Below are 12,015 nucleotides of genomic sequence, written 5' to 3'. Positions count from 1 at the left end.
ATTGCTTTCCAACTTTTACAATAAAATCTTTCAAAGCGATGTAACATGTTGCAGGAGATAGACCTGTGAGAGAGAAAAAGCTGATTTCCAGAGTGTAAAATCTGGTGTTGGTTTGCTATAAGGTCTTTTAGCAGGCAGTAAGGACAGGTCTAGCTTCCCCATAATTGTAAATTGCTTGAAATTACCTTTAAAGGGACAATTAAAGATAAAAATAAAATGTGACTTTGAAATGGTGTCAGACAAGATTCTGACAAGTTGGCAAGGTCAATGCTGCCTGTCACTCAAGGATTTCTTCTTTGGAACTGACCTAAAAAAAAAAAATGAAGCATTGCTTTCATTTTATTTATTTATTTTGTTTTGATGTTGACTACAAAGAAGTCAGCTGTGATCCAGTGCAGGAGTGAATATGCTGTGGGCTGCATTTTGTGGCCCGTGAATGAGCGACACAGATTTTAAAAGCCGATAAATTAATAATATGCTTATATGTGCATGCTAAAAAGGGGACGGGACATGGGTATTCCAGTGTGAGGCCAATAGTTACACGTATAGAGCCATATTTTAAAACTGACTACCGCATATATTTACTGCTACCCCTGATGAGGTGTAAGTCTGCAGAAACCTTGATCGACTGGGTGAGGGGTCTGGATCAAATGGGAGAATGCAGGATGAACAGAGGCAGTCACAATCACTCAAATAAAACAATACATCACAGTACCGATCAAAGTGTAATGCAAGCATGTTTTAAAATCTGCTTCCCTGCAAATCCTTAAGGAAGATTCGCCCTTTACATTTGCTCAAGTAGCCACTTAAAATTAGGAGCACGCATATGTGTGTTAGGTGTATTTTAAATCATACATGCGTAAATGCACACTTGCATTAGAATTCCAGTATATGCTCACTCGCACACTGATAGTATTGGCGTCCACGTGCTTGTTTTAAAGTTAATGTCCCTATTTTCTTCCAGGATGCTGCTACATGCAGCATGGAGATGTTCTGGGATGCAGCACTTAGTTGGCTAGCACTGATATTCATTGCTACCCTAATAGGTTTAACTGGTTAAATCTGTTGTGGTAGAGAGCAGATTTAAAATGATCTGAGTACCTTTGTCCAGTTAACTTTAGATTGAACTGGCTATGTACATCGTATAACTAGTTAAGAAAAACTTTGCCAAGCCAGCAGTAGCTCAATCACTCTTGCACCCTCCAAGTTAATAACATTTTGACTATTGTGTTTCATTTTTTAACAAGATGAAAGAAAAAACAAAATCATATTTCTTTTTCATTTCATTTCATTTTGAAGCCTGCACTACTGCCACAATTAAACATTTAAAAACCTACATTTTCATGCCCTTCATCCCATCAATCAAACCTTTGTAAATAAAAAGACAGCTCTGGTTCCATAGACCTTCTGACCCTCCCACCCCAGCTTTCAAACCAGCTCTTACTCCATTAGTGGGTCTTCCAGGACTGATCCTCAGTTGCTCCGGCCCCGCAGCTCCAGGTTTTCAAAATGGCCACATTTCACCAAAAGCCAGCGCCATTGTATTGTATGGTAGAATGTGCCATTCAACATAATGGTCCAGCCTCAGATTGACTGGCAGCCATTTTGAAAACCCAGAGTTATAGAGCAGGAGTTGCTGGGGATCACTCCAGATGGGATAAGAAGGGGTCGAAGGTGTGTGGGGAGATCAGTGGGGCCTGAGAATCCTGTTGTTTTCAGGGGTTTGGTGGGTGGAAAGAGGGGACACATTATTTTGTTTTGTTTTTCTAGCAACAGGCCAAATTTACTGATGAACATAAGAACATAAGAAATTGCCATACTAGGTCAGACCAAGGGTTCATCAAGCACAGTATTCTGTTTACACCAGTGGCCAATCCAGGCTGCAAGTACCTGGTAAGTACCCAAAAACTAAGTATATCCCAAGCTTCTGATGCTAGTTATAGCAGTGACTATTTTCTAAGTCAACTTGATTAATAGCAGATAATGGACTTCTCCTCCAAGAACTTGTCCAAACCTTTTTTAAACCCAGCTACACTAACTGCACTAACCACATTCCCTGGCAACAAATTCCAGAGTTTAATTGTGCATTGAGTGAAAAAGAATTTTCTCCGATTAGTTTTAAATGTGCTGCATGCTAACTTCCTGGACTGCCCCCTAGTCTTTCTATTATCCGAAAGAGTAAATAACTGATTCACATTTATCCGTTCTAGACCTCTCAAGATGTTAAACACCTCTATCATATCCCCCCTCAGCCGTTTCTTCTCCAAGCTGAACAGCCCTAACGTCTTTAGTCTTTCCTCATATGGAAGCAGCTCCATCCCCTTTATCATTTTGGTCGCCCTTCTCTATACCTTCACCATCACAACTATAACTTTCTTGAGATGCGGCAACCAGAATTGTACACAGAACTCAAGGTGCGGTCTCACCATGGAGCGATACAGAGGCATTATGACATCCTCCGTTTTATTCACCATTCCCTTCCTAATAATTCCTAACATTCTGTTTGCTTTTTTGACTGCCACAGCATACTGAGGTGACGATTTCAAAGTATTATCTACTATGATGCCTAGATCTCTTTCCTGGGCAGTAGCTCCTAATATGGAACCTAAATACAGCATGGGTTATTTTTCCCTATATGCATCACCTTGCACTTATCCACATTAAATTTCATCTGCTATTTGGATGCCCAATTTTCCAATCTCACAAAGTCCTCCTGCAATTTATCACAATCCGCTTGTGATTTAACCATTCTGAATAATTTTTTATCATCTGCAAATTTGATTACCTCAGTCATCGTATTACTTTCCAGATCATTTATAAATATATTGAAAAACATGGATCCCAGAACAGATCCCTGAGGCACTCCACTGTATACCTTTTTCCACTGAGAAAATTGTCCTTTTAATCCTACTCACTGTTTCCTGTCTTTTAACCAGTTTGTAATCCACAAAAAGACATCACCACCTATCTCATGACTTTTTACTTTTCTTATGCACAAAGACCACCCATGTAGTAGGAGATATCTAAACAGTGCTTAGTCCACACTTGTTTTAATATATAGGTTAACTCCCAATGCACACTGATGATTAGGGTATCAATTGGGCCTACTCCAGTACTAGTATTAGTGTTCCGTACGGCTATGAAGTGTGCACAGAAATCTCTTGATAGACTCGTTTTTCCCTTTATATTAGTTCTAAGTATATTCCAATTTATCTTTGGAGGTTAACAAGTCACCAAATTCCCCCAACCTGATGAATAATAGCTACTTCAACCTCATACCATCATCAGGATCAATCAGGGGTTTGCTATTGAGAAGATTTTGTATTAGCTACAATAACCCAGCGCTCGTATTGTTCTTCTGTTAAATGGGATCTGAGAATTCACACGTCATCAAATGAAAGGTCCCCTACATGCACCTCCTTAATTGGCAAGCTGCTTACTATCCTGAATGCCCAATTTCAGTAGTTTTTCTAGGATGGAACACATTTCGGTAGCTGATATGGACTGTGTTACCTCATATGTGATAGTTTCCTCTAGATGTTGGGGATGACGCTTTGTTTTTATTCACAGTGGAACCAACTAACGTATTTTTACCCTTATGCATAGCATCTAATGTGTCTTTCAGGGGGTGATATGGTTCTAGGGAAGAAGAAGGAGGAGGAGGAAAAGTCAGCTCCTGCTCAGGTGAAGCTGTTGGTGTAAGGGATGGGAATGAATCAGGTTCTGAGATCCTTTTCAGAGCTTCCTTCTCTAATTCATGCTGTAAAGACTTGATCTGTGTGTCCTGTTTCTGCTTCATACCTTCATCAAGAAACATCTGTAACATACATTTAGTAGTAGTGCCCCTCCATTTTAATCATAAAGAGATAATTCTTTCATAGCCTTAATAATTTTCTTAGTATCAAAAGTTCCACCAGCTGGGCAGACTGTTGGTCCCAGTTTTTTATTTATCCATTTCCCAATTATTTATGTATCAGAATTGCCCCCACTTTTCATAGCACGCTGGGACTTATTCTGATTTACCTAGTGCAATCCCTAAGAAAATCAACACTATCCGTTCCTGCATGCAGGGGAATAAAACCTGGACTGGATCAACCTGTCCTGAAAATGTGTAGCCAGTTAGCAACCCCATTTGCAATTGAAATGCAATAGCAAAAAATATGCAAATTGAGACAAAATATCAGGGATTGGCCAAACAAAATGGTCCCATCTTACTATTTCAATTTCAAAATTGTTGCTGTTGCACCTTAGTTTTAGTGATTTTCAAATTCCCTTTTTATTAATCATAGTAGTATTCCTTTAAACATAGTTTATGCTAAAATAATTTGTGAATAATGGTATTTCGTCTTCCATTGTTTTCAGAGCTACTGGTTCAAATGTTGATAAATGATTGAGACAAATATCATGTATGTATTCAGCATGACATTTTACATTTTAAAATCATGAAAGTAAAGTATTCCACATTCATCCAATAATATAAATCAAAGTAGTTTAATATTCTTAACATAGTCAACATATGTTCAGCTTGCACTACTTAATGGAGTTATTTTAGTAATATTTGGTATACGCATACAATACATTTGATTTAATATAAAATAAATCTGATGATCGTGTTGCTCTGGTTTATTAGTTACATTCACAATCTAAAGAACTTGAATCGAGGAACAGGATTCTCCCCAGCAGATGTCATTACAGCCTATGAGACTTGCCAAGGAATTCAAAGCTAATATTGTAGAAATAACAAGCTAGCTATAAAAATAACAATTAACTTAAAATCCAGCTATAATTAGAATGCATATTGTTCTATATGTTTAGGGAGAAACTAGTTATTTATAATATTTACAACTGAAATATACTTATTCTGTATTATCAAATTTTTGCAAGAATTATGGATATAATTCATCATTTTTAATTTTCTATATTTTAGTGCAATGGTATTTACTGTCTGCAATCATTAGAAGTCCATTAGGCATTAATGTTATTCACAGGGGACTTTTTAATCCTGTTGTAGTTAAATCTGTTAGCTGTCTTCCTTCTGTGTTCATTAGAACTATCTTGCTTGTTATGTAATCAGACACTATCATATTATTATCTTTGTCAATGCAAACACCTGTTGGCTGTTTTAAATTGGTGCTATTTCTGTCACTGGTATCTTTGCTCCATAAAAGGAAGCCAGATGCATTAAAAAGCTGTATAGAGTTTTAAGTTGTGACAACTATGCTATCATCGTGGGTGCAAGCTACAAAGCATGTACTCTTCATTCCTCCTACTTCATGGAAGCTTAAGATGCCTCCATTAGACCAGCCAATAGTCGTAATGAAAAGCTACCCATTCTCATATTTTCTGTGACCAAAATTTGTCCTTTTGAATTCACAGCAATGCCTTATGGATTCTGCCAATCCAAAGATAAACAAAAAAAGCAGTCTCCCTTCTCTTGGATGTACAGAAACTTTTAACTTGTCTGAGCGTGATATTACAGTTAAATAGCTAAGGTTTGTAACTGCTATACCTGCTGGAATGCATGATTCTTGTACATCAGTACGATAGTGAAACTTCCTGAATCCTATACCATTTACACAGTGGTTACCCTAGTCGGACTCAATGACATCTATAGGGATGTTGAACAATTCTTGGCCATTCCTATGATTTCTGAGCTCTCTCACAATTCTGCCGGAAGCATATTTTATCCTACAGTCAGCTCTGTTTTGAAAAACTCTGAAAGAACTGGGAGATTTTTCAGCAGAATCTGGAGTGCACCAGACTCCTGGAGGTACCTGAAAGCCTGCCCCTGCTGTCACCTGTGAACAACTTTGTGAATTCTTTAAGGTTAAAGGGGTGGCCAAACATGCCTGGGAAGCAAGGTCCTCTAATTGCTTTAGCATTTGCCTGCGTGATAGTAGCAGCACATCAGAAGTGGTATTCAAAAGCTGAAAAAAAGACTGTGACAAGCCTTCAAGCTGCTGCTTTTCCTTGGTAGCATCTTGCAAAATCTTATCTAGAACCTTTTGCTTTTCCTTGCAGTCTACTATGGCCAAGTGAATTTGCTCTCTGTATGCCATAGCTGCTGACTCAGCTTTCTCCACCTTGTGAAGGCTTTGCGATACGTGTTGGAGAGCACAACTAGGACACAGCAACCTTGGGATAAAAAATAGATATATTTTATTATAGAAATAAATAATCTTTAAAAGCATACATTGTTGCACGTGAAAACTAAAGGAAAGTCTAAATTAAATTAACAAGCTTAAAGATTATATTGCAATAGGTGATAAGCGTACTGATAAAATTCAGCAAATTAAAATTTGTTCAATTTGAAATAAAGAGTTAATTTTATTGGACAATAAAAAGTCATTGAATTTATTATCTAAATTAAGGGTGGCTTTGCATTGTATCACATTGCCAAAGCACAGAATTTTGCATGCAATGCAAAAATCTCTAATTGATGTTCTGCCAAGTCTATGAACTGTATGGGTATCAATCCCACTACAAGCCATGCAACATGACAACTAGTCTATATGCAAATTTACAGTAACAGCCATGTTTGAATGCTCTGAAAAAGGAGAAATCTTGTAGGTGGTCACACTGTGGCTAGCATCTGGGATGTATCCTGAGCAATGTGGACAGGATAACTGGACAGACTAGATGGTCTTTTTCTACTGTCAGTTGCAAAGTTACTATGAATGGTCAACTCATGTTCATAACAGTGTGAGACTGACGGGGGGGGGGAGGGGTGCTACTGACTGGTGAGTGAGCAGTATTGCTTTTTGGGTAGGACTCGCCCTGGGTACCACAAGCATCACCTATTCTGCTGTGGCCCAAAGAGAAGCCCAGCACATCCCATCCCAATGCGGTTCGAAGATATGTGGAAGCCTCGAGATCGTGTGTGTGTGTGTGTGTGTATGTACACGCAAGTGAGAGCCTGTATGTATGTGAGAGTGACAGCCTGTGTGTGTGTGAAAGAATAAACATGTAGAAGTGCATGTGTGTATGTGAGAAGTGCATGTGTGTATGTGAGAAGTGCATATGTGTCACACAGATGAGTATATGTGTGAGGGAGTGAGACAGAGCCTTTGTACATGAGAGAGAGGGAGTATGTGTGAGTAAGTGAGAGAATGAACATATGTAAATGTATGTCAGAGATGATAACGTTTGTGCATGCCCCGCCCCTCCCCCATCCACAACAATCTGAGGATGACTAAAAATGAAAACATCCCAAGTATGGAGAGATTTTTAAATCCTTATAGTTTTAATAATTGGGTGTTTTGATGTTTCTGCTGTTTTGAAAAATGTTATTGATATTTTGGGAAATGTATAACAATTTTAAATTATTGGATGTTCTATTCATAACTTTTTTTGAAATATTTATTCTTGAAATATTTATTCTTGATATACCTATCTGGCTAACTTAACAGGGTTATTCAGTGGTAAGGCCGCACCACTGAATATACCTAGCTATCAAAGTTAGCTAGATAAGTATATCCCTACGATGTGACCAGAGTTAGCTACACTGGTTAAGTGGCTAACTCCAAATATTGGAGTTAGCCACATATCTTATGTGGCTAACTCTGGCTTGTCCCAAAATGCCTCCTGCTTGCCTCCTGCCTGCCCCTGGATCACCCCCAACTTATGCAACTAAATTCTAATATAGCTTTAAACAGAGCCAGCTAGCCATTAAATGGATAACTTTTGTTGATGAAGTGCTGTCAAACAATTTAAAAAATAGTTTTGCTGGGTGGCTAGAACTGGCCAAGGCTGTATTTCGTAGAGAGCCCTTAGAAGTTTTTCTTGTAATGTCTTATAACCAAGTTGCCAGATACAGTTAATGTCAGGCCAAGGTAAGCATAGTCTAAGGGTGTGTTCTATATCTTGGGTAGTGAGACAAAATGTGAAATTTGTGTTGGGGGGGTATTTTGGTTCACTTATGCCAGTGATGTGTGATCCAGAGATACACAAATGATAGAAAATGAAAAAAAGAAGTCTTTATTCTGCAGATGCAGCATTTCTATATCTGGAGAATGTGTATATCTGTATCTATAAGGCCGGCACGGGAGTGATGGGGAGGGGAATGGAGAGAGTGCCGAGGTCGGGGGGGAGAGAGAGAACGTATGCCCACTTCAATCTGGGAGGGTAGAGGATTTGCCTTTTGGGTGTCAGCGGGGGTGGGGGAGGGTGCCATCTTGTTCCTCGCCTCAGGCAGCAGGTCGCCTTGAGCTGCCCCTGAGTAAAAGTCAACATTACTTCTTCAAAGTTACATTTCAGATCAGATATCAGATACGGATAAACAAATTCCCGACTTTTGACAATTTATTTTAGAGCAGCTTGTTTAGAGCATAAAAGCAGGCATTTGATCTTAAGAAAGATTTGGAACATTTCATTCCCGATTTTTTTTTTTTTTTTTTTTTTGCACATCCCCATCACGCTGCAACCCCGATTGATTTGTGCCCCATCTTTCTGCATTTGGTGGTTGCTAAGAAACTTTGACTTCCTTTTGCAGGTTATATACAAGTATGCCAGTGGGTAACAAGGAAGAACATAAACCATCTTTAAAACATTTAAACAGTTTCCCGAGGATCTCACACTTGCATCACCAACCTTTGGCACGGGGCACAGAAAAACTTGATTTTTTCATCTCTGTGTCTCTTGCAGTAGTCGCTTTGTGGTCTTTCAGCCTCCTCACAGCTTAGAAAACTAATGATGGCAAAGTTATCAGAGAGCTGAGAAACGCAGCTTCCAATATTAAGGCAAGTTGTTTGTCGGCAACTGGGACACTGAAGTGTGACATCTCTGCCCCTTTTATCCTGTTGAATAATGCTGCTGGAAAGCTCACCCAGGCACCGCTTGCAGAACGTGTGCCCACACTGCAAAAGCTTAGGCCTGCGTTCTCTGTCATCGTATCTCTCAGCACAGATTGCACAGTCCAATATTTGGCTTATGCCAGCGCTTCGGATACTCATAATATTTCTATTCCCAGGTGTAGTCTTTCTGCCTGCAGAAGAGCGTATGAAACCGTTCCTCGGTATACCAGGGCTGTTTAGCCGCTTGAATGAGTTATGATAAATGCTTTGTGGATAAGTTGGCAATTGCTTTAGATACAGTATCAAGGAAACAGGAGCCTGGTAACATGCATATTTGTTCGACGAGTTCTTGTGAGGAAATAATTATTTGCTTTTCTCACTGATGTGATTAAATGGCAAGCAAATTTATGATGTAAAAGAATAGATGGTAAATCTAAAAATAACTTTTCACCTGTGAGGTAGCTTTCTACAAATCTTACTTTTATAAATTAATTTAAAAAAATAAAAAAATGTGTATTAATGCAGGTTGCTTCTTTTTATTATTTATTGTGAGTGCTTTGTATTTTAAAGTAGAAGTTTATTAAAAAAAAACCCAAAACATTTCAAAGTCATGCAGTTATAAATATGAAATATTATACTGTTCAGGGCTAGACAAAATCATTTGCTCCCTGAAACAATTCTAGGAGAACAATGATGTTAACCATTTCACCATATAGACTACTGTGAATGTTATATGTTAAACAAGTGCCAAACCCAGGGCCTAATTTACTAAGGTTTTTCTCCCATTCTGTGTCTATGGGAAAAATGCTTACTATTTTATTTATTTATTTATTTATTTAAGAATTTCTTATATACCGGGGCAAGTTAAAAAACATCACCTCGGTTCACAGTGTAACGTAACGTAGCAACAGGCTTTACAAAAATTTAGAATAGATAAGGATAGATAAACATTAGAAAAAAAGGTTCTTTAACTATTCACAAGTTGAATTTCTGTTCATTATTCAGATGAAAACTCTTGAGGAGAGTAGAGGAGAAAAGGTTCTTTAACTATTCACAAGGTGATAGGGATGAGGGCGGGTAAGGAGAGGTGACTCTTAAGGAGGTTGAAGGAAAATAGGTTCTTTAATTATTCACAAGGTGGCAGGTAAGAAGGCGGATATGGGGGGGTAGGGGGAGGATGGGGTTGTTGGGTTGGGAGGAGGAGGAGGGGATGGTGGGAGGAATGGGGAATAGGGAAGTGGGAGGGGGTGGGGTTGAGGGGGTTGGGGTTGATGGGGGGTCATGGTTGTAAGGTTCATTAGAGGAGTGTCCGTAGGGGGGGGGGGGGGCGTGAGGGTCAGGTATGTAACTAAACTAAACGAGGCCCCAACGTTGAGCTTGTTTCAGCTAAATTAATTTTGGTTGAGCGATGTCAAAAGTCATATTAGTTATTTGAATCAAAAATGTATATATCACATCGTGTATTTATCACAGCTTACACAATCGAATATTCTTTGCCTTACCAGAAGATGCAATTGCCACAGTAGAGACCTCTGACTCTAAGGATGCAGAGGGAGAAATGAAAGATGTAGTAGATGAATCCCAAGGAGACCGGGTTATGATTCAATACTTCAGCTGAGCCCCTAAAGGAAGACATAAACTAGTTTTCCAAAGTGTAAGCAATGGCGCAGAACAGCACAGTTTTGTAACCAGAGAGCCATGGAATACATATTGTGTGATGAAGTTTCTGCTGTGGTTCTCTTCTGAGCTTTTCTGTTTCAAGTGCAATAGTGTGAGACTGAGAATGCCTGTATTTTTCTAGTCAAATGCCCATCTATTTTTCTACCCTTTTCCCTTCTTCTCATGTAATTGTTTTGCCTTTTTTTTTATATAGAGAAGATGCGTGAATTCCATTTCATTCTAGTGCCTTCCAGGGAAAAGCAAGGTTGGTAGTTGGGTATTTAGCAAATGTTGCACCAGGCGAAGCTGACCATAGGTACTCTTTGCCACCTTGACCCTGAGCTCCCAGATTGCAAGAGTGGCAAAAAGTGCCTATAGCAGTGTTCTTCAAGGTAAGGCCCAGGATCCAGTGATGGCTCCCATGGATCCCTAGTGTGTCCTCAGGCTAGCCTAGCAGTAGTGGAGAAGGGGAGACAGACTGTGGCAGTAAAGAGCAATGCCCTGGCATTTCCTGGCCCTTCAGTGAGTCAGAAAGGAGCAAGAGAGGCAGACCACTGTGCTAAGATGACTGAACTCTGCCCTCCTGTCTCTCTCCCGACCTGGTCCCATAACACACTGAGAGCCAGAGAAGCAGGAGCAGCTAGGTGCCAATGGCCATTGAACTTGGAAGGCCACTTTCCGCTGGCTGCTACAGAAGCAGGAAACATGACATAGCCAGCAGCAGGAAGATCACCCCAGGGGGAGGAATGGAAGCACAGAGCTGCAGACTGAGTACACTTTTTCATAGTCTTTGCTGTTGGCAAGGGGAACCTGGGGCAGTGCAATATAAGAGGAGGCAAGGAAGGGTGATCGGAAACAAGAAGAAGTGCTGGAGGTGGAGGAATAATGGAGCAGGTACAGCACACTAGCAGCAGTGTAAACACAATCACATACATATATATATATAGACACTCTGTCCCACCATAGAATAGGTACAGCACAGCAGCAGCAATATAAGCTATACACACCCAGGCTGGCTGAAAAGCAGCAAGAAAGGAGGGACTTGGTAATGCAAAAGGTTGTGAAACTGGAAAGGGATTCCCCAGATTGGCCAAAATTAGAGGGAGATCTCCCTTCTGAATCTGGCTCTGCTCCAGCCCCAGCAGATCCAAAGTAGCCTCACTTAAAACCACTGGCCTATGGTTGCTTTGCCTGGTGTGCCTATTAAAGCTCTTTCTGGTCGATTTTAAAAGCCCGCACAAAAATGGCCACATGTGGGCCTCGGGCGTGCAATGCACATTTTAAGAAGCTGCGAAGTATGCGCGTTCATATCCATGCACGTGTCAAGACGAAGGGGTGGAAAAAGGGTGGGGAATGGATGTTCCGGGGCGGGGCCAAGACTTATGCATGTTAAGTCCGCATTTTAATAAAGCTGATCATAGCGCACATCAGCTTATTATCCTCACAACTTTACTTCTGGTCCTGATGAGGAGCAAGTCTGGAGATCTCGAGTTTTCAGGCATTTAGCACAACATGAGTTTTCGGGGTTGGGTGGTAAAATTGCAAGATGAAGAACAAGAGGGGT

At 40.0% G+C, this 12,015-nt stretch overlaps 1 protein-coding gene across 1 annotated transcript; it reads right to left on the bottom strand.

Annotated features, from left to right (window-relative positions):
• Window positions 1-4,508: 4,508 nt before the first annotated feature.
• Window positions 4,509-9,018, bottom strand: LOC115087967 (tripartite motif-containing protein 2-like). The gene is made up of 2 exons (XM_029595763.1): window positions 8,590-9,018; window positions 4,509-6,135 (listed from the first exon to the last, which is right to left on the bottom strand). Exons 1-2 carry the CDS (start codon window positions 8,949-8,951, stop codon window positions 5,589-5,591), a joined length of 909 nt encoding a protein of 302 aa, XP_029451623.1. The 5' UTR covers window positions 8,952-9,018; the 3' UTR covers window positions 4,509-5,588.
• Between the last annotated feature and the right edge of the window lie 2,997 nt (window positions 9,019-12,015).

Source organism: Rhinatrema bivittatum, chromosome 3 (assembly GCF_901001135.1).
Source record: "Rhinatrema bivittatum chromosome 3, aRhiBiv1.1, whole genome shotgun sequence".
Lineage (NCBI taxonomy): Eukaryota > Metazoa > Chordata > Amphibia > Gymnophiona > Rhinatrematidae > Rhinatrema > Rhinatrema bivittatum.
Note: the sequence above shows the minus strand (reverse complement) of the source record. Positions and strands in the feature narration are given on the sequence as shown.

Excerpts from the sequence above, each read along its gene's own strand:
- LOC115087967 (XM_029595763.1), bottom strand. The coding sequence starts at position 8,951 with ATGAGTATCCGAAGCGCTGGCATAAGCCAAATATTGGACTGTGCAATC. Across the intron at positions 6,136-8,589 it reads TTCTGTGCCCCGTGCCAAAG|GTTGCTGTGTCCTAGTTGTG; the intron begins GTTGGTGATGCA and ends TTTTATCCCAAG.